Below are 27766 nucleotides of genomic sequence, written 5' to 3'. Positions count from 1 at the left end.
TTTATTGATTTCAGAGAGGAAGGGAGAGAGAGAGAGATAGATAGAAACATCAATGATGAGAGAGAATCCTTGATCTGCTGCCTCCTGCATGCCCCCACTGGGCATCGAGCCCACAACCCAGACATTTGCCCTGACCTGGAATCGAATCATGATCTCCTGGTTAATAGGTCAATGCTCAACCACTGAGCCATGCAGGCTGGGCAGGACCTTCCTTTATGCAACTACTTTAAATATATTTTATTGATATTTTACAGAGAGGAAGGGAAAGGGATAGAGAGTTAGAAATATCGATGAGAGAGAAACATCGATCAGCTGCCTCCTGCACACTCCCTACTGGGGATGTGCCCACAACCAAGGTACATGCCCTTGACCGGAATTGAACCTGCGACCCTTGAGTCCGCAGGCCAATGCTCTATCCACTGAGCCAAACCAGGTAGGGCAGGACCTTCCTTTATGGACTATGGGTCATTATGTTGGCAATTTACCTGCAATTTGAAGATTGTGGTTTTATGGCAAGCTTTCAATTAAATTGGTGTAAAATCTCTACCTGGTGGGAACTCAATACAGGTTTGTTGGAATGATTTATTCATTCAATTAATCATTTATATGTTCAATAAATATTTACTAATTGTCTAATCAGCAAATTGAATGGATTGTTAAATTTAATAGTAGGTTACATCTTTTTTTCAAGTTACGTAAATACGGTTTTGTCTTTTTCTTTCAACTTTTGGTGAAGCTTGTTATTTGCCTGTTTTGTTTTGTTTTTTTCTAATTTGAGCAATAAATAGCTATATGACTCTTGGATAAGTTATTTAACCTCTAGAAATACATTTCCTAATTTTTATTGTAGGGATAGTAATAGTGCCGAACTCCTGGGTTTTTTTTAAGGATTAGATGACAAAATGCCCCTAGATCACATAGTACATGCAATCATATAGTAAATGGCTCAATAAATGCCAGTTATCATTATCCTTATTATTAGAAGCCCAGGCACGAAATTCATGTGCGGGTATGGTCCCTAGACCAGGCCTGTGATCAGGGCCATCTTCCCCGGCTGCCCGCAGCTGGCCCTACCCCCCTGCAGCCACCCATCCCCAGTTCCCCGTTTGCCATTGGGTGATCGGAGCCTGATGGCCAGGGGGAGGGACCGAGAGGTTGGCCGTTCCCTCCCGCTCACCAGCCCCACCCCCACTGCAGGTTGCCCTCTGTGTGTGGGGCGACTGGCTCACCAGCCCCACCCCCACTGGTGCCATCCACATCCCCTGCCACCCACCCCTGGTTCCCTGTTAGCCATCAGGCGATGGGAGCCTTCCCTGGGGAAAGGAACCTAGAGGTTGTCAGTGCACCTCATAGTGACTGGTTGAGCGGTCGTTCTGGTAGTTCAGCCGTTAGGATCAATTTGCATATTACCCTTTTATTATATAGGATAGACAAATCAAACGCCTTTAACATCTAAATGCTTTATAATAAAAAGTGAATATAAGACATTAAAAGATCAAACAATTCTTTTGTGACCTACACAGCATCTAGGCCACTAATATATCTACTGGATAGCACATAAACACACCCAGTCCCATAGCAGCATTCCTAATATAGTAAAAAAATGAAACATAGAAATCACTAAAATCATTAAGGTGCTCTCAGGTTATTTGTCAGTGTGAAATAAACTCTATCCCGTAGGTTGAACTGCCTCTTTGAGTTAACACTGTCTTAACAGATTTTGTTTATAAATGTTTTCTCTGCAAAACTGGTAACACTTTGCTCATTAGTACCTTTGTTGTACAAACTGACACCAAAATACAGATATTTTTCTACATGTGTACTGTATTATGTTTACAAACACGATGCATATTCATTTTTGTATAAACAAGGATAAATATAAAGATATGCATGTAAACTGATGCAATAAAATCTTACTAGACAGCTTAAAAGTTTTAAAATGTTTGCCAGAAACAACATAACAAAAATTAGGAACACAATAGAAAAACTAAATATAGAAACCTAGCTAAGTATAGTACTCAAAACAGAAAGGATTCTATAAAATTACTGTATGATTAAGTAGCAAAAAATCTAAGGAATTCACGCTCTATTTTCAAAACTAAAAACATTCCATGAAGAAAAGAGAATTACAGAAATCTGGATTCTATTACAAAGAAATTCTCTATTTCGCCCTATGTTTCATTTATAAGTTTATATAATCTGATATAAGATGGAAGAAATGGAAAATATTTGCAAAAAATGTGGTTAGAGAATATAGCAATCAGAAAATTGTTAACACTATTGGTGTTAACTCTAAAAATAATCTAACATATAGCAACAATTACACTGTCAAATGGAAACATTTCCCAAGCCCAGCTGTTCACAAGTCTTAAGCACATTGTCCTCATGGGTCAGTGGGGAGTGAGTGAACAAGTGTTTATGAGTTCCAATTAGGAAGTACGGTAATATCTACACTGGTCATTTTATTTCAAATGAAATTTTAAACCATTTATGACTTCTCCTCACAAAAATAAAGGCAACCTTTAGATTGAACACTACAAAATTCTGGATTAATGAAATCTAAAGTGATGAGGTTTAAAATTACCTTTAAAGTTATGATTTCATGTCCCATAAAAGAAACATGAGACTACTACTTTTCAACTGTGTACACATACACCACCCAATTTATGGCAAATAGAAGCTGCCTTGAAGGACTTGAAGCTTTCAATGGAAACGTAGATATGTCAGCTGAGCTCCCTGTCCTAAAACTAAAATAACTTTAAAAAATCATTACCCAGAATCATTCCAGAAATGTTGAGCTTTTCCTAGAAACTGACCAATGTTGAACAGATTCAAAACTAGAAACTGAGATCACTCACCTATAAAATTTATTTTAGTTTTCAAGTCCAGGGGTAAATGCTGTTTTTAAGTTTACGTTTGAGAATGGAAATATCAGTAACATTTATTAGCATCCTATATAATAAAAGGCTAACATGCAAATTGACTGAATGGTGGAACGAACGGTCACTATGATGCACACTGACCACCAGTGGGCAGACGCTCAATGCAGGAGCTGCCCCCTGGTGGTCAGTGCACTCCCACAGGGGGAGCGCAAATCAGCTAGAAGCCGGGCTCATGGCTGGCGAGTGCAGCAGCGGTGGCGGGAGCCTCCCCTGCCTCTGCAGCAGTTGGACATACACTGAGGGCTCCCGGACTACAAGAGGGTGCAGGCCAGGCTGAGGGACTGCCCCCCACCCCCCCCCCCCGCAAGTGCATGAATTTCATGCACCGGGCCTCTAGTACTAGATTAAATGATCTGAGTTACTAGGTCTGGACCTCTGAGTAACTGGCTGGTTCTGCCTCTCGCAGTAAGATTGGAAGTAACTTAGAAGTTTCTCTCTACAGAACTTCTAAATAGTGCTTGTTAATATCCAGATGTCCAGACCACATATATTTTTAATTTTCAGGTGAAAAGTTCAATTTCAGAGAGTCTAGTTGGAATTTGATGATATTATACCAAGTCCAAGTAGAAATCCCAGTTTTCTCATAATTACTAGAAGTGCTGATTCATCCTTATATGAATCTGCCTGCTACTTAATGGGACAATGGGAAAACTTTTTCCTTTCAATGGTAGATACAATCTTTCAAAATGAGGTTCACAGGTGAAAATTTTAAAAATAGCAGTTAGTATAAAATGTTCATAGATCATTAAAAATAAGAGTATAAAACCATAAAAGTTATAAAAAACATAAATCCAGTCAAGCTTCAACCCCTACATTTTCTACAAAGTCTTGAATAATGTGACCTACTCACCATGCACTCACTTCACCCCAGATGTGCTGGCTTCTGTTCTGCTTCCTCCAGAACTCCTTCCCACTACGAGGCCTTTATACCTGCTGTTCTCTCCCCTAGGATGTTCTTAATTCCTTGTCTGTCTGGAACTTTCAATTAATCCTTCAGTTCTCAGCTTAAAAGCGACTTCCTGAGGAGAGCTTTGCTCTTTATCAATTTTCCACTCCCCACTCTGCTCTGGCCTCTTATCTGTTGACTGTATCCTTCATTGTACTTACTGGACTTAACTGTACATTGTTTCATAACTACAATTAAGTAACCATGTGTTTGATATCTTTTTTCCAACTCTATACAGAAAACCCTATGAAAGTATGATTGTATCTGTATTATTTGCTGCTATTTCCTCAATGTCAAGCATATACCAGGAAATAAGACATTAAAAGAAATATAATTTTGCACTGTGCTCTTGCACAAAGTAATGAAAATTAATCTATCTCACACAAAATCAGGATTCCGTCACACATTTGTGAGAGTTTAACAATTTTGAAGAAGCTGTTGAAGCAAGATTTTTCACAATCTTCATTCCCAAATGCTCTAAATCTTTAACTAGGTTGCTAAGCTGGGGACATGGAGTGATGTTCCTTGAAAATATTCATGGAATTCAGTGTGGCAGCTAAGTTTCCTGGATGGAAATAAAATGAGGCTCTCAACCAAAGCCAACCAGCCTTCAAATGAATGAGTCATAAGAAATTATGACTAAAAGGCCACCCAAGAAGAGTATGTAATAAGAAATTCAACCTATGTTCATTTGAATTTTGACAATTAACTCAACTTCAACTAAAACAAATGCTTGATGAATGGGACAAAGATATGTTTGTTTGTTTGTTTGTTTTTTTAAGGTAAAAACTCAGGAGAAACCTCTGAGATGAGGATTTCCCAAGATGATTATGAATTTTGAAAGTATTATAAAAACTTCCAGATTTTGAGGACCAATTTTTAAAAAACTTTGGAAGTTATAAAATAAAGTCATAGCTATTTGGAATTTGTCAATTCTTAAGAAACTTTAATGCAGGACACCTATGGATCAAGAAGCTCTATAATTTAAATATCTGATGTAAGAACTTTTTTTAAAGAGAAAATACTTATTTTCCAAAAACCTTCAATTCAATAAATAACAAAGAGAGAAGGGGAACATATGAAGCAAAATAAATAATTAAACCTGATATTAAGACCAAGGAACTTAAGAATAAGAAGCAAACTGCTTACTTTCTATCCTCTCATATCAGCCCAAGATTCTTAGGAAATAAAGCTGAAAAGATGGAAATCTATCATCATCTCTTTCTCTTTTACCTTTCTGTTTTGATGGTTAGGGGTGGGGGAACATGAGTATGTGTGTACAGTGGTGAAAGGGGCAAAACTAACAGTTGTTTGTGCCTACTATGCTGTGTGCCTACAGACACTACACATGTATTATTAGACTTACTAGTCTAATAATTCGTGCACCAGTGGGGTCCCTCAGCCTGGCCTGCAGGATCCGGCTGAAGCTGGCTCTCCGACATTCCCCGAGAGGTCCCAGATTGCAAGAGGGCGCAGGCCAGGCAGAGGGACCCCACCAGTGCACAATCAGGGCTGGGGAGGGACGCGGGAGGTTGGCCAGCAGAGAGGGACCACGGGAGGGCTCCACGGCATGCCTGGCCTGTCTTGCTCAGTCCCAATCGGCCGGACCCCAGCAGCAAGCTAACCTACCAGTCAGTGCCTGCCCTTTGATGGTCAGTGCACATCATAGCGACTGGACAATCTGTCGACTATCTGCCCCCCTCCCCCCGGTGGTCAGTGCACGTCATAGCAAGTGGTTGAACGACCTTAGTATTAGCATATTACATTTTGATTGGTTGAATGGACGACGGGACAACCAGACACAGCATATTAGGCTTTTATTATATAGGATTCCTCACAACTAATCTACTTGCAGATGAAGTTCAACTGACCGGCTAGGGGTCACCTGGTTTTCATTCCAGGACTACCTAAGTGCCCCTTCTAAACACTACATTGCCTTAGTTTTCCTGGTTGTGTAAAAAATTTTAATTGCTCATTAGCATAATTTTCCAGTTTTCTTCTTTCCATTATTCCATCTAATGATTGTTCTTTCTCACATGAGATTAGCCTTCACACCCTGATCTATCACTTAGAAGCTAAGGGAAACAGACTCCTCCCAGAGCCTAACATTCTCACACCTGGGAGGTTTTTGACAATTTCCTCATTTATACAATTTAAAAACCCAATTTTTGATTTTTAATGGTGAACTTAGAAAAATTGTTGAATATTTAAATTATTTAAATGATTATTTTAATATATCCTTGTACTAGCAACATATCTTAACTTTTCTCACCACAGTACTCTAATAGCACAGGGGAATAAATACATGCCAAGCAGTCAAAATACATGAGAGATTTCATTCAAGTCTTGCATTTTATCTTAGTGATTCATAAATTGTACATTTTATTCCACTTAATAGCCTTTATTTTAGCCACCCTCCCCCCTTTAGATTCTAAACATTAACAATCTGGAGAATATCGCATGTTTATTTTACAGTGTCTCAGATAGCACTTGTGGTACTCCTGGTGGTATGAGATTCTATTCTCTGAGAAAAATGGTAAAATGGTCTTTAGCACAGTACTATGATATGGTAAAATGTGGATAATAAAGCTTTATATCAATATACCACATTTCAATAATTGACAGATTTTTAAAGTAATTATTGTGTTCCAATATTATAAAAGTGAAAAATCAGTTTTTCCGCTACTAAGGAAAGGAAAGTATATTGGCTTTATATAAAAGTTAATACATTTTAAATTATTGGAATCTAATACTGATCTAATCTTACTTGTCAAATTTATGTAAGTGTTCTTAACTCTTCAGTCCTTCTACTCTATCCCAAGCTTATGGAACAGGTACTTAAAGAAAAATTTCATTTTTGTTTTTAGGAAATATAAAATGCAGGAGCCATGGTATAAAGTGAAAATTACCTTGTTTATCTATAACTGAGTATGAAGCCAAAAATCCTCGTCCAGAAACATGGATTCCGCTCATGAACAGCACTGTAATTTCATTGCTTTTTGATTCAATTGAATGGTTCATCTGCAATCCCAGACCACAGTATTTGCCTAGGAATGAAGAAAAGCAGATCTTTGTTGTGACTCTTATAAAGTCAATAATTTTTACCATGTAGATAATAGAATCAGAATAATATACCAAACTCTGCATGTTAAATAGTGTAAAATGATAAGTAGGATGTTTAGTGATTAAAAATCCCATTACTCTGAAGGGAAAAGAAAAAAGTCAAGTAATAACTGTTCAAATGATGCAAAAGAAAAAAACTGTACAAGCATTACTGACCTTTTGAAAAGTCAATTTCCTATGAAATACATGTGTATACTCTTTAAAAGAATAACCAGGAATTTTTAAAAAATGAAAGCATTGCAGGCAGGCAGGTGGCCCACAAATAAATTGACAGTCAATCAGTAACCCCACAGGGTGCCCCAAGGTTCCTGGTCTCAGGACACAACCTCTCAAACCTTTTATGAACCTTCTCAATTTTTCTGCCAAGGCCTGTTGAACTTCTGGTCAACCCCTTTGGGTGATCATTCATATTAAAATAAAAAAACACAATTCAGTCTATAACTTTTCAATTTATTTAGCATTTAATAAGTTAATACCAAACATCAAGGTAAACATGCACTTTTCTTAGATGCTATCGTTTTCAATATAAAATATGTCTTGCTCATCTGTACAAAAAAAAACAAAAAACACACACCACCTTCTATTTCTAAATATGGAATGTAATTTTAGCTATCAATATTTTTAACATTTAAGCAAAATAACACATTATCGAATAACACTACAAGTTATATAAATACATAAGATGATAAAATCTTCAGACTTGTTTTTTAATACCAAGTAACTCAGAAATAGTCTAGTAAAGAGGATAAATATTAAATATTGTATTGCTTTTGAACATAAAATATTTAAACACAGAGTAATATATATTTCACATTATTCTAATTATCTCAAAGCTATATAATTTGTTAGCAAACCCAACTATGTATGTGCAGAACCAGTGCCCATCACATTAAATCTTAAAGCCCAATGGGAATAGTTAAGGCAAGAGAAATTATGGTCACTAGTATCTTTATACAAGATTAATTTTTGTAAAAGTGAACAACAGTTTGATCTGGGCCCATCAGTACTAGCTGTTTTTTGCCATGTAAGGATATATGTAGGTGTGATTTTATTACAAGCCTGATTAAGATGCTCAGTATAAATACTGACTTTTCAGATCCTTTCAGGTACAAAGGAAAAAGATCCTATTTAAAGAATACCTAACATGCCATACAATGATGTCTTCATAAAAAGTATATTATTAAAGTGAAACAATGTGCAAAAAAATAGTTTTAACCCTTTTTATATGGACAGAACCCCAAAAATATTTTTTATTGGCACGGAAGTTTCATCTTTTGTTTATTTGTTTGTTTATCTGGACTTATCTTGTCCTATAAAATGTGAGTAAATTTAATCTGTGGTAGAAACAAAACATTTTTTAAAAATCACTTACGTTCTGTGAAACTCAAAAGGCAATGCTGAAGAATGGATAACCACAATTTAAAAAACAGAAGAAAGAAAAAAGAAAAGTATAATAGCTGACCATATAAGTGCTTAAATGAGCTCAAATATACAAGAAAAACACCTGCCTTCACCTGCTATTCCCAGCCAAGATGACCCTCCTTCTCCTCACTTGGCTCTCCTTTGACCACCAGCTTTACCCGCTGTACAAGTAATGCAAAGAACTTGGCAAAGCACTCTGGGAAAGGAAGAAGAAAAACCATTCCTAATCTGGGCAACATACTTGTTAATTCTTTAATGCCATTTCCCTAGTTTGGCCATTCAAAGGTACTCCTAAATCAAAATAAAGCATTTAATTGTCAACAATTATAAGTTCTGCTGATGGCTCTTAAGGTCACAGAAATCGCTATAGTTTCTCATGATTAAATAAGAAAGGTATTTGAAAAAATATTTTGTGAATATATAGAGGACATTAAAATATAAAAGTTAAAATTATTAATCACCATAACACCCATGAAACATTTGTTTTAAATATAAAAGAACCCATGTTCCAGGAAAATAAAAATGCTTAAAAGTTATTAGCCTTTAGGAAACTAGGAAAAGAAACCAAAAGCAGGTTATTTGAAAAAACAAAACAAAAAAACAACAACAACAAAGAAAACAACCTAATAAGACTCTAGTAAGCCTAAATAAGAAAAAGAGAAGACACAAATCACTAACATCCGAAATGAAGGTGGGGACAGATCCTTACAGATCCCATGGACATCAAAAGGATAATAAAGAAATACTATGAAAAACTCTACGTCCAAAAATTGGATAACCTTGATAAAATGGACAGGTTCCTTGAAATACACAATTTGCCAAAACTCAAACAAAAAGAAACAAATTATCTGAATAGGCCTATATCTAGGATATTAACAATAATTAATAATACTTCAAAAGAAAAAGCACCTGGCACAAATGGGTTCACTGGTAAATTTCACCAAACATTTAAGGAGAAAATTACACCAATTCTCTATAATCTCTTTCAAAGGATAGAAGCAGAGGGAATATTTCCTAACTTATCCTATGAGACCAGCATCACCCTAAAACCAAACTCAAAGACTACAAGAAAACTACAGACCAATGTTTCTCATAAAAATGGGTGCAAAAATACTTAATACAGTATTAGCAAATCAAATCCACAGTGTACTAGGTATACCGGTTAATAATGCGGATTTTTTTCAATAGATGGAGTTACACATATGTTGATATATATGCGATTTGATATGTATATTATTTTGTTGTATTGACGGCAAGCTTCAAAAGTTCATGTCAAATTTGCTGAAGGTGTTAACATCATAGATATTTTTATGTTTAAAAATGTCGAATTTCGTGCCCAAAAAAAGAGCCTTTGCATGAAGTTTTAATTCATTACTTTATTTTGAAGAAAAGTGCTGCTGAAAGTTATTGTATACTTCGGGAAGCTTATGGTGAACATGCTCCATCTCAAGATACTTGTGAACCTTGTGAACGCTGGTTTAAACACGTTAAAAGTGATGATTTCGATGTGAAAGACAAAGAACGTCCAGGTCAACCAAAAAAGTTTGAAGACCAACAATTGCAAGCATTATGGGATGAAGATGCGTGTCAAACTAAAAAACAACTTGCAGAAAGATTAAACGTTTCTCAGCAAACAATTTCCGATCATTTACAAGCAATGGGAAAGATTTTAAAGGAAGGAAAATGGGTGCCACATCAACTGAATGAAAGACAAATGGAAAACCGAAAAGTCATCAGTAAAATGTTGCTTCAACAGCACGAAAGAAAGTCTTTTTTGCATCGAATTGTGACTGGCGATGGAAAGTGGATTTATCTTGAGAATCCCAAATGCACAAAACCATGGGTTGATCCAGGTCAACCATCAACATCGACTGCAAGGCCAAATCGCTTAGGAAAGAAGACAATGCTCTGCATTTGGTGCGATCAGGAAGGTGTGGTGTATTATGAGCTTCTAAAACCAGGTGAAACCGTTAATACTGATCACTGCCAACAACAAATAATCAATTTGAACCACGCTTTGATCGTAAAACGACCAGAATGGGCCAGAAGACACAGCAAAGTAATTTTGCTTCATGATAACGCACCATCACCCACTTCAAAACCAGCTAAAGACCCATTAAAAGATCTTGCCTGGGAAGTATTAACCCACCTGCTATATTCACCAGACCTTGCTCCTTCAGATTACCACTTGTTCCAATCAATGGCACACGCACTTTCTGAGCAGCACTTCAAAATGTATGAAGGAGTGGAAAATTGTGTCTCTGAATGGTTTGCCTCAAAACAAGAAAAGTTCTACTGGACGGTATACACAAATTACCTGAAAGATGGAGGAATTGTGTAGCTAGCGATGGACATTACTTTGAAAAAAGCACTTTTGATGTTTCTCTTGAAATTATTATGTTTTCTTTGATTACAAAATCCGCATTATTAACCAGTACATCATTCCACAATGATGTCATTATACATTTGTTCAAATCCATGGAATGTGCAACAACAACAACAAATTTAGCCATTAGGAAATGCAAATCAAATTCATAATGATATTCCACTTTACAGCCACTAGGATGGCTAGAATAAAAAAGACAGATAGCAAGGATATTGAAAAATTGGAACCCTCATACAATGCTTGTGGGATTGTAAAATGGTGCAATCGCTTTTGAGAACAGCCTAGCAGTTCTTCAAAGGGTTAAACATATAATTAGAGTTATCATATGATCCAGTAATTCTACCCCTAGGCATCTATACTAATAAAAGGGTAATATGCTACTTAGACCAGGAGACCTTCCAGACATCCCCGGACAAAGCCATGGTGCAGGGCCGAAGCAGAGGCAGTTAGGGGCGATCAAGGCGGGAGGGGAGGACAGTTGGGGGCGATCAGGACAGAATGCAGAGTGGTTAGGGGCAATCAGGCAGGCAGGCAGGCAGGTTAGCAGTTAGGAGCCAGCAGTCCCGGATTGTGAAAGGGATGTTCGACTGCCTGTTTAGACCTGATCCCTGCAGGACCCGAGGGGTCCCAGATTGGAGAGGGCACAGGCCGGGCTGAGGGACACCTGCCCCCATGCACGAATTTTATGCACCAGGCCACTAGTACTAGTATATCCAAGAGAAATGTAAACATATGTCCACACAGAGTTGGACCTGATATCTCACAGCAGCATTATTCATAATAGCTGAAATTTACAAACAACCTAACCAGCATCCTGCAGTTCCTAGGATAAACTGGCATGGAAGGGTGGTGATAAATCTCAAAGAATAATGCGATCATTTACAAACAGGAGGAGCCATAAACTATCACTCCAGGAGGACACTAGAAACGAAAAGCAGTCCCTGGCCCAGTTTTACAACTGCAAGAAAGTGAAATCTGCCAACCACCAGTGAGTTTGGAAGAGAATCCTCATCCCCAGCTGGTATCTTGATTTCAGCCAGGCAAGGCCCTAAGCAGAGAATCCAGTCATGCCATGCTCAGACTTCTGAGCTACAGAAACTGAGATAATGAACTGTGTTGTTTTAAGTCTGTGGTAATGTTATGAAACAACAGAAAACTAATACAACCAGAAATTTACTTTGGTTGTATGGTGAGAATACACTGATTTTTGGATCATCAAATCTAAAAGAACTATAGTGCACAAGCTGGAATCTATGGCTCAGGGTCGTAATCAGCAGACAGATGCATTTTACTTGGCCTCTTGGCCAGCAGTTTGGGGCCATGCACTATTTCAAAACTATTTGAATTAGTTGCCAAAATTTTAAAAATCTGGAAACTTCATATTAAGTATGAATTTCTAACTTCTCTTAGAAAATCACAAGTAAAAAAAAAAAAAAAAAAGGAAACCTGGGCCAATAATGACTGTCTTCTTTGAAAGTCACACTCTGGTTGGTAGTGAATTTGTATCCACGTATATAGAGCTTAGAGATCTTAAGGTCCTCATGCCTCTTTCCTGTGTCCATATCAAAGACACTTTAGGTAGATTATGAAAAACAACATATTAAATTCTGGAAGATGTCAAGCAGAAATATTCTGTATTCAAAAGTATAGAGTACATGCACCTGGTTTCGGATAGACTACGATGTGGAGTTAATATAGTTCATGAAACACGAAACGAGATTTATGTTTTCAAGTAATTGGAAGACCACTTAACCTATTGACAGGTGTGGCAAGTTAGAAAGACTACGTTGCTAGAGCAAAAGCACATCAAACCTGTCTACCTCCAACAGATGGAAATGTAGCTTGCTTAGAGGACATCACTTAATTTACACATACTGGTATTTAGGGAGAGTTTTTTACTGCCTATGTACAGAAATGCCTTTAATCTAAAAAACAAAGTGTGCAATTCTCAAAGAAATTTATTTATTGAATATATTCTAACATGCCCCTGAATAGCCGGTCACTGAGCTAGGTATGTGCTGGGGGGATCAGTGATGAAATTAGATAGGCAGAGTGTTGCCCTCAGAGAGCTCAGCGTAGTGGGACAGGGCAAACACACAGCTGAAGCCCCTAGAAGACTGACGAGGCCATTACAATACCAAGAAAATGTTTAGAGTAGATGCTGTCATTAAATAATGTCCATCAGTACTGTGTCTGTACAGTCCGGCTTCAAGGATCACACTGCCTTGTGCTTGGTGGGCCAGAGCGAGATGGGTTGTAAAATTTAGGCCTCTGATGTAGGTAGCAGAATGTTCATAGCAGACAATTAGTGATAGCCAAAAACTGGTTATATGGTAGATACACCTTAATTTTCTTATTAAATTTATCACTATTAGAAATTTAGATCGGCTTCCAGTTTTCTGTATAGTGAATAATATTACAATAAACATCTTCCTAGCACAACCTCTTCTGCCTACCTGAAGTATTTCCTTAGTGATTCTTAATATATACTTCCAGACTGCTATCCAAGTGAGCTATACCATTTAATACGTTATCAATATTAAAAAAAGGTACCAATTTCATCACAACCATGGCAAACATATTAACATTTTATATTTTTTTAATAATCCAAAAGACAGGGAGGGGGACATATTTAGTTTAGAAAAATGGCATTTCTTTGATTTTAAGCAGAGTTGCCTCCTCCAGTTCCTCTTTCAAAATAGCAGCGTGGACAAAAGAGCACACAGATTTTTATTGCTATCCATGATGATGAACAAAGAGTCTCCATAGATAATTTTACAGCATTCAAGAAACCAAAATATTCACAAGGTAATACCATTCATCCCTATCAGTTTCGTCTGAGTGGGTTTTCTTATGAAATTCTACTTTGAGAGCTTTTAGACTTAGCTTCTAAAAAGTCAGCAAACTTCGGGATAGAAGAGAGCTTCATTTTCTGGTTCTATTTCTTAATAAAAACTCTTAAAAAGATGGTGACTCAAGGCCTTGGCTGTTATTAAGTTGACAACTTTTTTCAAGATAGCTGGCAGAGTTTCTAATGCCAAGCACAGTAATATAAAAACAATGAGTCATAATAATGTGTACACTTCAGCAAAATTAGAGGTGTTGCCAAGCATCACAGGTGAGACATACACTGCATACCAAGAAATTTTTTCAAAGCTTTTCTGGAAAAATAAACTTTTCACCACTTAGGAGATGTCAAAGGCTTTTAATATTTCCTAGAAGAGCTTACTTACATCAGCATCACACAGTGGATTAAGTTTCATCCTTTTGAATACTGACAAGAAATGAGACAGGTGTCAATACCTCACTGACCTGCCTCATAATATTGGAGGAGACATTTAGAAGTGATGACATCATTTACAGGGACAAAGCTTCAATATTTCTTCTGTGTTCCAGTCCACAAACCAGTCTGACTATTCCAAAGCACAAAGATCCACCAAGGTCTTTAGAATCGCATATGGCTCCTGTATATGACAATGCAACAACCTCACATGATGCTTCTTAAGCGTAAGTTCCCATCAAGTCTCTCCACGAAAAACATCCACAGTAATTATGGTATTCTCATGAACATGTATGAGATGCCTTTATTCTCCTAACTTCATGTTTTCATAGGCTGGGACTGCATCTCTCATGAAACTCTGTGGCTATTATACCAACCATGCAAGATACCTATGAAGATTAAGATAACACATCTTTAACTTCTACTCTAAATGTAAAAATGTTAACAATGATGATCATTCTGTAAGTTCACTATTGGTGTATAAAAATGCCATAGATTTCTGGGCGTTAATTTTGTATCCTGCTACATTGCCAAATTCATTAATTAAGTCTAATAATTTTTTGATGGAGTCTTCATGGTTTTCTATGTACAGTATCATGTCATCTGCAAATAATGACAGTTTTACGTCTTCATTTCAAATTTGTATGCCTTTTAATTTCTTCTTCTTCTCTAATTGCTATGGCTAGCGCTTCCAGAACTATGTCAAGCAGGAGTGGTGAAAGGTGGCATCCCTGCCTCGTTCCTGTTCTTAGGTGAAATGGTTTTAGTTTTTGTCCATTTAGTATAATGTTGGCTGTAGGTTTGTCATATAGGGCTTTTATTATGTTGAGATATGATCCCTCTATTCCCATTTTGCTGAGGGTTTTTATCAAGAAAGGGTGTTGGACTTTGTCAAATGTATTTTCTGCATCAACTGATATCACTATGTGTTTTTTATCTCTAAATTTGTTTATGTGATGTATATCACGTTTATTGATTTGAGGATATTGTACCATCCTTGCATCCCAAGGATAAATCCTACTTGGTCATGATGTATGATCTTTCTGATGTAATACTGGATCCGATTTGCTAGAATTTTGTTGAGGGTTTTGGCATCTATGTTCATGAGGGATATTAGCCTGTAGTTCTCTTTCATTGTGTTGTCTTTATCTGGTTTCGTCGCACCAAAAAAATTAAGATACCTAGGAATAAACTTAACTAAGGAGGTAAAATATCTGTACTCAGAAAACTACAGGACATTGAAAAAAGAGATAGAGGAAGACATAAACAGATAGAAGAACATACCGTGTTCATGGATTGGTAGAATCAACATTAAAATGTCCATACTACCCAAAGCAATCTATAGATTCAATGCACTCCCCATTAAAATACCAATGGCATATTTCACAGACCTAGAATGAACTCTCCAAAAATTCATCTGGAATAAAAAAATACCCCAAATAGCTGCAGCAATCCTGAGAAAGAACAACAAAGTAGGAAGGATCTCAATACCAGATATCAAGCTGTATTATAAAGCCACTGTTCTCAAAACTGCCTGGTACTGGCACAAGAACAGACATATACTACTAGATCAATGTAATAGAATAGAGAACCCAGAAATCGACCCAAACCACTATGCTCAATTAATTTTTGACAAAGGAGGCAAGAACATACAATGGAGTCAAGACAGTCTCTTCAATAAATGATGTTGGGAAAATTGGACAGATACATTCAAAGAATGAAACTAGACCACCGACTTACACCATACACAAAAATAAACTCAAAATGGATTAAAGGACTTAACCATAAGATGGGAAAACATAAAAATATTAAAGGAATCCACAGGCAGCAAAATATCAGACATATGCCGAAGCAATATCTTCACTGATACAGCACCTAGGGCAATGGAAACTAAAGAGAAAATAAACAAGTGGGACTACATCAAAATAAAAAGCTTCTATACAGCAAAAGAAACCATCAACAAAACAACAAGAAAGCCCACTGCATGGCAGAACATATTTGCCAATGTTATCACCAATAAGGATTTAATCTCCAACATTTACAGGGAACTCATACAATTTAACAAAAGAAAGATAAACCACCCAATCAAAAAATGGGCAATGGTCTTAAATAGATACTTTTCAAAAAAGGACATAAGGAAGGCTAAGAGACAAATAACATGCTCAAAGTCACTAATTATCCGAGAGATGCAAATCAAAACGACAATGAGATAACATCTCACACCTGTCAGAATGGCTATCATGAATAAATCAACAAACGACAAGTGCTGGAGAGGATGTGGAGAAAAAGGAACCCTCATGCACCGCTGGTGGGAATGCAGACTGGTGCAGCCACTATGGAGAACAGTATGGAGTTTCCTCAAGAAAGTAAAAATGGAACTCCCATGTGACCCAGTGATCCCACTTCTAGGAATGTATTCCAAAAAACCAGAAACACCAAACAGAAAGGATACAGCATATGCACCCCTATGTAAATAGCACAATTTACCTTACCTAAGATTCAGAAAAAGCCTAAGTGCCCATCAGCAGATGAGTGGATTAAAAAACTGTGGTACACCTACACAATGGAATACTATGCTGCAGTAAAAAAGAAGGAATTCTTACCATTTGCAACAGCATGGATGGAACTGGAAAGCATTATGTTAAGCGAAATAAGCCAGTCAGAGAAAGATAAATAGCACATGATCTCACTCATTTGTGGAATATTATGAACAACATAAACTGATGAACAAAAACAGATCCAGAGACAGAGAAGCATCAATCAGACAGTCAAACCTCAGAGGGGAGGTAGGGGAGAGTGGGGGTAAGGATTTGTATGCATGTACATAAGCCTAACCAATGGACAGAGACACCAGGGGAATGAGTGGGGGGTGGAGGTGGGGCAATGTGGGGATAAGGACACATATGTAATACCTTAATCCATAAAGAAAGAAAAAAAAACAATGATGATCACATTGGGAAACCCCTCACTTCTTTCAAATGAAACAATACTGAACACTTTAATCTGACATACAATAATTATTTTTCTAAAAAAAGTATTTAAAAAACACACACAGAAACTAAAGAACAGAAAGCATTTTGTTTTATTAGGTTTATCGATCCGATTTGTGGAGTGTAAGTTACATGGCAAAGTTAATCAAACACCCACTGGGGGTAGAAAAAGATGATCAAGCTATCCCATGTACCATAAGAAAGTTTTGTTTTTTTAAAATCCACTAGTACCGTGGTCAGCAAACTGTGGCTCGCGAGCCACATGCGGCTCTTTGGCCCCTTGAGTGTGGCTCTTCCTAAGCCTTAGGAGTACCCTAATTAAGTTCATAACAATGTACCTACCTATATAGTTTAAGTTTAAAAAATTTGGCTCTCAAAAGAAATTTCAATCATTGTATTGTTGATATTTGGCTCTGCTGACAAATGAATTTGCCGACCACTGCACTAGTAGATGAGAATACTGACTTTAGGGAGGAAACGAAAGAATGCAGAAATCCCAACCAAGCAATTTTAAAAAGTAAACACTTTGGTGGAAGAAGTAGGTTAAAAATACTTTACATACTTTGGAAACTGCATGATAAAGGGGTTAAAGACAAAGCAAGAAGGAGAGACAGGATCCTCTCTCTCTCTCTCTCTCTCTCTCACACACACACACACACACACACACACACACACACACATACACACAAGATACAGAATTCCTTCCCCACTATAACCTGTTTTCCAAAAACTATTTAAAATTTTTAAAAAATTACAACACTGACAGAAGAAGGCTATTACATTAACCAATGTCACCCCAATAAATTCAATAAAAAAGAACATATAAAAAAGAAGAGGCCTACCACAAACATGGTAACACACCAGCCCTGTTCTCAGAAATACCAGAAGCACAGTCTTTATCGCTTAAAAACATATGGTATAAAAATAAAGCAAAAATGAGAATCCCAACAATTCAGTTTATGGACAACACCTCCCCCCAAAAAACCCAATAGTAAAGCAGAAGGAATTTGGAACACAAATTAATTAAAATAGGACCCAATAATATGCTAAATACAAGAAATACACCCAAAACAAAATGACTCAAAAAAGCTAAAAATAAAGGGATGAGCAAAAACAGGTATACAAGGAAAAATAAGGCCGGGAGAGGTGTGGAGGGATGTTGTGTGTGTGTGTGTGTGTGTGTGTGTGTGTATGTGTGTGTGTCATCTTGATGCCAAACAAAGGAGAATTCAAACTTAAAGGCAACACATTTTACAAAGGAGGGACTTTCTAAGGCTAGAAATCACAATTGGAATTGAAGACATTAAAATATCAATATCCATGCAATAACACAACAGTCCCCTTTACAAAAGAAAAACCCAAAGAGATGATGTAACACAAAAAGAAAAACACACTAATAAGAGATCAGGTAGATAAAAATAAGGATACAGAATAATAAGTTAGACCTTTTGGATGCATATGAAACTTTACATCTTAATTTGAAAGAATAAACCTCAAGTATACATGGGACACGCACAAAAATCCTATCTAATAATAGACAAACATGGTAATTAACCATACCTCCGCTATGCTTCCCATTGGCTAATCAGGGTGATATGCAAATTAACTGCCAACCAAGATGGCGGCTGGCAGCCGCGCAGCTGAAGTGAACAAGAGGCTTGGTTGCCCCGGCGATGGAGGAAGCCAAGGTTCCCCGCCTGCCTGCCGCAGCCCAGCTCTGAGCTTTGGATGCACCAATGTTGCAATTATAGAAGCTAAACAAACTCCAGATACCTGCTTCCAGTCAGCCGGCCTCAGAGCTGGAGCCGCAACAAAGTTTCAATTACATAAGGTAAATAAATCCCAGAATAAAAAAAAAAGAAAAGAGAGACTAGGAGCTTCAGTTGCAGGCTTGGCCTGCCTGAAAACAGCCCTCAGCCCCTCATCCAGGCTGGACAGGCACCCTAATGGGGACCCCCACCCTGAAGGGGGTGTGGGCAGCCTGAAAATAACCATCAGCCCCTCGTTTAGTCTGACCAGGAACCCCAGTGGGGATCCCCACCCTAAAGGGGGTGCAGGCAGCCTGAAAACAGCCATCAGCCCCTCATCCAGGCTGGCCAGGCACCCCAGTGGGGACCCCCACCCTGAAGGGAGTGCGGGCAGCCTGAAAACAGCCATCAGCCCCTCACCCAGGCTGGCCAGGCACCCCAGGGGGGACCCCCACTCTGATCCGGGACACCATTCAGGGCAAACCAGCCGGCCCCCACCCATGCACCAGGCCTCTGTCCTATATAGTAAAAGAGTAATATGCAAACTGACCCTAACAGCAGAAAGACTGGGAATGACTGGTCACTATGACACACACTGACCACCAGGGGGCAGACGCTCAATGCAGGAGCTGCCCTCTGGTGGTCAGTGCGCTCCCATATGGAGGAGCTCTGCTCAGCCACAAGCCAGGCTGATGGCTGCCAGTACAGCGGTGGTGGTGGGAGCCTCTCCTGCCTCCTCAGCAGCGCTAAGGATGTCCGACTGCAGCTTAGGTCCACTCCCCACTGGCAAGTGGACATCCCCCGAGGGCTGCCGGGCTGCCAGAGGAATGTCTGATTGCCAGCTTCGGCCCAATCCCCTGGGAGCAGGCCTCAGCCAGCAGATGGTCATCCCCCGAGGGGTCCCAGACTGTGAGAGGGCACAGGCCAGGCTGAGGGACCTTCCCCTGAGTGCACAAATTTTTGTGCACCGGGCCTCTAGTAATTATATAATAAGTTAGAAAGAGAATATCAGCAAATTCCATAAAGTTGAAATTTTCCCCAAGAAATAAAAGCCTAGGACCAGACAGCTTCACAGGTAAATTCTACCAAACATTCATAAAAGAATTAATATCTATTCTTCTCAAATTGTTTCAAAAAATTAAAGAGATAGAAACATTTTCAAACTCATTCTATGAGGCCAGCATTACCCAGATACCAAAGCCAGAAAAATAAATTACATATATATTAAAATTATAAGGTCAATATCCTTAATGAACATAGATGAATAAATTCTCAACAAAATATTAGCAAACCAGATTCAACAATACATTAAAAGGATTATACAAATGGAAATCATCCCAGAGATACAAGGATGGTTCAAAATCTATGGATCAATCAATGTCATGTCACATTAACAAAATAAAGGATAAAATCCACATGACCATCACAATAGATGCAGAAAAAACAACTGACAAAATCCAACATCCTTTTATGGTAAAACATTCTCTATAAAGTGGATACAGAAGGAACATATCTCAACATAATAAAGGGTATATATGACAAACCTATAGCTAAATAACATAGTCAATGGTGAAAACCTGGAAGTTTTTCCTCTATGATCAGAAAGGAGACAAGGATTCCCAATATCACCACTTCCATTCATCATAGTATCGGCAGTTCTAGCCATAGCAATCAGACAAGAGAAATAAATAAAAGGGATCCGAAATGACACGATACTGTACATAAAAAATTCTAAAGATTCCACCAAAAAACTATTAAGAATTAAAAAAAACAGTAAAGTTACAGGATACAGAATCAATATGCAGAAATATTTCATTTTTATAACCAATTAGGAACAATCAGGAGGAGAAATTAAGAAAGCAATCCTACTTACAATTACATCAAAAAGCATAAAATACCTAAGAATAAATTTAATCCAAGAGGTGAAAGGCTTATACTCAGAAAACTATAAGAATGAAGAAAAAAGTTGATAATACAAGTAAATGGGAGGAGATACCTTGTTCATGGAGTAGAATTAATATTATTAAAATGTCCTCACTACCTAAAGCAGTGTACAGATTCAATGCAATCCCTATTAAAATGTCAATGGCATTCTTTTCAGAATTAGACAGTTAATCCCAAAATTTATATGGAACCACAAATTACCCCGAATAGCCAAAGAAATTTTGAAATCTTGAGAAAAAAACAAAGTGGAAGATATCCCTTATATCAAACTATATTATAAACCTACAAAATTCAAAACAGTATGATACTGGCATAAAAGCAGATGTCTAGATAAATGGAATACAGACCAGAAATAAATCCTTGCTTACATGGTCAATGGATTATAACAAAGAAGGCAAGGAGATGCAATGGGGTAAAGAGTCTCTTCAACAAGTGGTGTTGGGAAAACTGGATACATGCAACAAATGTAATCGGACCACTTTCTTACACCATATAAACAAACTCAAAATGGATTAAAGACTTAAATGTAAGACCTGAAACCATAAAACACCTCGAAGAAAATACAGGCAATAAAGTCTCTGACATTACTCTTAGCCGTGTCTTTTTGTATCTATCTCCTAAGGCAAGGGAAACAAAAGAAAAAATAAACAATGGGTGTACATCAAACTAAAAAGTTTTTGCAAAATGAAGGAAACCATCAACAAAATGAAAAGACATTCTACTGAATGGAAAAAGATATCTGCAAATGATAAGGAGTTAATATTTAAAACATATAATGAACGCACACAACTTAACACCAAAAATCCCCCACAACAATCTGATTTAATAATGAGCAGAGGACCTGAATTGACATTTCTCCAAAGACAACAGACATACAGATGGCCAACAGATACATGAAAAAAATGTTCAACATTAACAATCATCAGGGAAATGCAAATTAAAACTAAAATAATGTATCACTTAACCCCTGTCAGAATGACTATCATCAATAAGTCAACAAATAAGAACTGGTGAAGATGTGGAGAAAAGAGGACCCTCGTATTCTTTTGGTAGGATTGTAAATTAGTGCAACAAATTGGGGATTCCTGCTGGCATTGAACTTGCACCAATGACCACTGGTTGACACCAGTTAAAGGACAAATGGCAAAACAAAACAAAAGCACCACCACTTACTACAGAAATAAAGAAGAGATCTATAATAATAAAAGTGTAATATGAAAATTGACCGAATAGCCATCCAGATGTCCTTTTGGACAACCTTCCGGATGAAGCTGGGGCTGCAGCAGCAGGATCGAGGCAGCCGCCGAAGATGTGAGGGAGGGATTGAGGCAGCTGCTGCGACTGTGAAAACCTACTCTTGCACAAATTTTGTGCATCAGGCCTCTAGTTTTGAAATAATTTTAACAGAAAAAATGTGTAAAACCTACATGAGAAAAAGTTTAAAGCACTCCTAAAAGAACAAAATTAGATTTGAACAAATGGAAAAAAGCAGCTCTTGTTCTTGAACAGCATGACTCAACATCACAAAAATAATTTATAAACAGCATAATCCCAATAAAAATACCAATAAACATTTTTATGAAGTTGGACAGGTATGAAACTTTCATATGGATAAATATACATATGAAATGAACATCTATAAGGAGAGAGTAGCTCAATCAGATATTAAAACAGTAAAGTCTCTATAATTAAAACTGAAATTCTAACACATGGATAGGCCAGTCAAATACAATAGAAAGTCCAGAAATAAAACCAAGCACATACAAAACTGAAGTATATAATAAAGTATATAAAAGCATATAAAAACCTTCGGGCAAAGATAGACTGTTAAATACATGCTATTAGGACAAGTGATTAGTCATCTGGAAAAGATACTATTAGATTTACACTTCATATGGTACAAAAGAGTATCTCCAAATGGACCTGGGATCTAAATATACCAAATAAATACTAAAGTAAAGTTTATTTTTAATTAGGATGTAAAAAAAGGCTTTCCAATTTCCAATTACAACTCAAATCCAGATGCAATCTTTTAATACATTTTTGAAAGTTTGCATGGCAAAACCCACCCACAAAAATCTACTATAAACAAGCTCCATAAACAAAGTTAAAACATGAGGAGGCAAACTAAGAGAAATTGCAGCACATATCACATACAAGCTAATATCAGTAAAAGACAGTAAGAAAGTTCCGAATACCTGAAACAAAGACCAAAGAAGCTTGACAGAAAAATGGGAAGTGATATGAACAGATAAAAAGATGAATAAGAAATGAATTTTTAACATATTTTTAAAAGTTCAACCTGACTCATAGAAAGAGAAATAAAACTATACTGGGATACCATTCCTTACCTATCAATTGCCAAAACATAATATTCTGTTGGCAAGGCTGTGGGAAACAGGTATTTTAATGCATTATGGTGGAAATGAAAATTGGCACAACCCTTATATAGGGGAATTTGGCAATGTCTAATAAAGCTATATATATTTACCTTTGAATCAGTAATGTACTTTAGGAATTGACTTGAAGATACACCAACAAGAATACAAAAACACTTATGTATAAAGTTATTTACTGCAGAATGCTTGTAACTGTAAAATATTGGAAGCAACCTATACATAAAAGAGTTGTTAAACAAACTATAGTATATCCAGGCTATGAATTCTAGGTAGCTGTGAAATGAATGAGCATTATCTCTATGAACTGATGTGTATTGATTTTTAGTAGATACATTGTTGAAGGGTGGGGGGAGAGAAGTAACAAAGAAAATCAATAGTACGATAGATTTTGTATAAGAAGGGAAAATAAAATACAAATGTATAACACAAAAAAGAAATGTAGAAAAAAATTAATGCAATTGGTTAGCTACAAGGGTTGGATGGATGTGGGAAAGAAGGATAGAAATGTAGTGTAGTGAAGTCACTATCTTTTAACTTTGAGAACCATGTTCATATGAAACTCAACAAATTAAAAAGAACAGAGAAAAAAACTAAAATGGAATATGAACAGAAGTAAATGAACCAAACCTTATTAGAAATGGATAACATAACACACTGGAGGGTAGGAGGTGGTAGGGGAAAACTAGCCCTGGCAATCTGAACATAGTATTTAGACTACATGTCCTCAGGTTAAGACTAAACAAATATGAATTCTAGGTAGCAGGCTTCTTTTAGAGGCATGGATTAGCAATCCTGAAACTACTTTCTGTGTATTAGAGCACCAAACAAGTAAAATAAGCACCTACCCTATATAATAAAAACCTAATATGCTAAGTGATCGGGCATCCGTTCAACCAAAGGGTAATATGCTAATGATACGTTAAGTCTGCTCAACCGTTTGCTATGATGCGCACTGACCACCAGGGGGCAGAGAGTCAACCAGTCGCTATGATGTGCACTGACCACCAGAGGGCAGACACTCCGTCAGGTATGTTAGCTTGCTGCTGGGGTCTGGCCGATCAGGACTGAGCGAGAGGGGCCTGACACACCCTGGAGCCCTCCTGATCCCTCCCCAGCCCCGATCATGCACCAGTGGGGTACCTCAGCCTGGCCTGCGCCCTCTTGCAATCCTGGACCCCTCAGGGGATGTCAGAGAGCCAGTTTCGGCCAGATCCCACAGGCCAGGCCAAGGGACCCCTCTGGTGCACGCATTTATGCACCAGGCCTCTAGTACTATAGATAAACAGGAGCTAGATATCTCATTGTCAGAGTGGTTTCCATTATGAAAAGGGAAGGGACAGAATAAACCCTGTGATGTTGGATTAGGATTAAAGGTATCAGTATGAATGCACGCTTTTTAATAAATATCATAGATAATTAAAAATAGATATACTATGTGTAGTGTACATATGTAAGTTTGTAAATACATACATCTATTTATTAAATCTATCTGCTGAAAGGGCATGGCAGCTCACTGGTCTAAACTTGGAGATCAGATAGTGATTTCTAATACTATTTTCCACAAAAAAGAACCAGGGTTCCTTGAGAAATGGCTGGTTTCAGGGCTGAGTCAGGGCCAGTACAAGATAACTACATATAGACTATCCTATGACAGACCAGAAGGGAGTACTTAAAGAATGACAAGGACATCACAAAAGAACACAGGAGCTAGCTTAGAGAGGCTCCAACTGGAAATTTGGAAAAATCTGAGCATCAAAATAAGTAATAAGTAAAGGATTATAAACGATGGACTAATATGAGAATCCATGAGTCCACACTGACACAAAAGAAGGAAAAGCTCATCCTTTCAGAAAACACACACACACACACACACACACACACACACACACAAAACCCCACCACTAACAGAGGGAATGATGAAATCAGAAAATCACCACTTGATGACAACTGTCATAACAACAACAGCTGATTCAGACAAGAATTATTAGTGGATGCCAAAACTAATGGATACAAACTTGAGTAAATAGAGTATTTGCATCATTTCAAAGAGTTTTCCCACAAGATGAGAACTGATGAACAATAACATAGCTACAGTGTAGAAATCTGGGGGATACCAACTTAGCCAAGAGATGGAAGTTAATGTCACCAGTAAATGGGACAACCTGACATTGTGTGCCTCCTGACACAATGCTCTGAGAACATCACTTCTGGGGATTTCCTGCCAAAAGTCTGAATCAAATCATGAAGAAACATCAGACAAACCAAGCTAGGAATTTACAAAATAACCATAAACTTAAAAAATGTCAACATCATGAAATAGTAGGAGAAACAGAAACTGCCCTCACCTTTAATCTCTAAAATAATGGAGACTAAGAAGATGTGACAACTGAATGTATACACAACCTTAGAATTAATTTTGCTATAAAGAGCATTATTTAACTGGAGAAATTTTAATAAGGTCTGTAGGTTAGTATAATATCAAAGTTAAGTTATTCTATTTTGATAACTGCTCTGAGGGGCATCTGTAATACTCTCAACAATAAAGATAAAAAAAGAATGTTGTAAATTTCTAGGGAATAAAAACTTTAGTATATGGGGGAGGGGGTGTCAGGGACATTATGTTTGAAACTTATTCTCAAACAGTTTAGCAAAAAAATTGAGGGGGTAATAAAAATTGGGGGGTGCAAAAATATGGTAAAAATGTTAACATTTGGAAACTATGGGTGAAAGGATATATAAATTACCCAATTCTTGCAACTCCTTTATAGCTCTGAAATTATGTCAAAATAAACAAGTAAAAGAAAAAAGTTGCACCCTGGTTGGTATGGCGCAGTTGGTTGGGCGACCTCCTATGTAACAAAAGGCTGTAGAGATTTGATACCTGGTCAGGGCACGTGCCTGGGCTCCATCCTGGTAGGGGCCTGTGGGAGGCAGCCGATTAATGTTTCCCACTCACATTGATGTGTGTTTCTCTCAGCCCCTTCATCTCTTTCTAAAGATCAAGTAAAAATCAAATTAAATTTAAAAGTTGCTAGTTTCAACAGTCATACAGTAAAACATTAAGAAATAATAGCTGGCCAAAACCGGTTTGGCTCAGTGGATAGAGTGTCAGCCTGCAGACTGAAGGGTCCCAGGTTCAATTCCGGTCAAGGGCATGTACCATGGTTGCGGGCACATCCCCAGTGGGAGGTGTGCAGGAGGCAGCTGGTCTATGTTTCTCTCCCATCGATCTTTCTAACTCTCTATCCCTCTCCCTTCCTCTCTGTAAGAAATCAATAAAAATATATTTAAAAAAAAAGAAATAATAGCTGGCATCTATTACTCTAAAAGGCCTAGTGGTTGAGATTATGGACTTTACTACCAGCCAGACTTCAGTTCAAGTCCGAACTCTGCTATGTGACTTTGGACAAGTTACTTATCTTCTCTCATCTTCTGTTTTATGGGAATAATGTATAGAATTCTAATAGGATTCCATAAAATCAAGCATGTCAAAAACTTGCACTAAGAGACACCAATTTTGGAGCCTGACTATGAAGGTTTGACTCCTGCTTAGCAATTTACTAGCTGTGTGACCCTGAACAAGTTTAACCTCTCTGTGCCTCAATTTCCCTATCAGTAAATGGGGGGGGGGGGGGTGATAACAGTATCTATCTCAAGGGTTCTTGTGAAGAATAAGTAAGTTCATTGATAAAAGTGATTTGAATAGCACCTGACATAGCAAGCATTGCATTACCAGCTAAGGCTTCTACCAAATAAGAATTCAGAAAAATGTTAGCTTTCATTATCATTGTTAAATATGTAATATTATCATCAATACAGCTTTTTCGAGAGGTTTGGTGCCAAAGAGAAAGAAAATTTATCTTTTCCCTCTTAAAATAGGAAGACCTAAGCACATTATAGAGACAGGAGACAAATGATACAGAAAGAAAAACTGAAATGCTAGAGACACAGAATCATTTATGAAGTGAAGCCCAACGGGCCTCAGTCTTTCTCATTATAAATATCATGAGGATTTAAGAGACATAATTTAAAAAGGCACCTTGGCTAAAGGTATAAGATAGAAGGTGTCTCCTTTAAATATAACTTTGAATACATTTACAACACACACTTTTACATTTTCTTTCTACAGAAATGCATTTTTCCTTAATGCCTATGAGGCTTTAAAATATTTAGCTTCTCTTTTAGAGATCCACCTACAATCGCCCTCCTCCCTCCATTTAAATCGAAAACTTTAAGCAAATACAGAAAAACAGAAGAGAATAAAGGGGTCGTTTTCCTCTTAGACTGATTTAGTGAGGGTCACATAAGGAACGAGGAACTTCATTTAAATCAAGATCAGAAAATACAAAAATGCAAAGCATACCTCCCCCTTCACTGATGGCCAACCAAGTGAACGGAACAGGTGGGAAGAGAAAAGGTGACATGAGGAGTATGCGAGAGAGATGTGGAGAAAGGGGGCAGTGAGCGACACCAAAGGCAAACAAAGCCTGGAAACGCTAAGGCAGGACAGACCCTGAGGCGGAGACCCTGAAGGCACGCAGAACGAGACAGGAGCCCAGACGGAGCAGGAAGGAGCTGGGAACTGG

General features: G+C 37.6%; 1 protein-coding gene across 1 annotated transcript in view; it reads right to left on the bottom strand.

The window, feature by feature from the left end:
* DCBLD2 (discoidin, CUB and LCCL domain containing 2) overlaps nucleotides 1-27766 on the bottom strand; it is an 88920-nt gene that overhangs the window by 35212 nt on the left and 25942 nt on the right. The window contains exon 3 of the mRNA XM_006094691.3: nucleotides 6798-6935. Coding sequence (XP_006094753.1) covers nucleotides 6798-6935 — 138 coding nt within the window. The remainder of the gene's footprint in view (nucleotides 1-6797; nucleotides 6936-27766) is intronic.

This window comes from Myotis lucifugus, unplaced genomic scaffold, assembly GCF_000147115.1.
Source record: "Myotis lucifugus unplaced genomic scaffold, Myoluc2.0 scaffold_140, whole genome shotgun sequence".
Lineage (NCBI taxonomy): Eukaryota > Metazoa > Chordata > Mammalia > Chiroptera > Vespertilionidae > Myotis > Myotis lucifugus.
The sequence above is the reverse complement of the archived record's forward strand: the minus strand, read 5'-3'. Positions and strand labels throughout refer to the sequence as shown.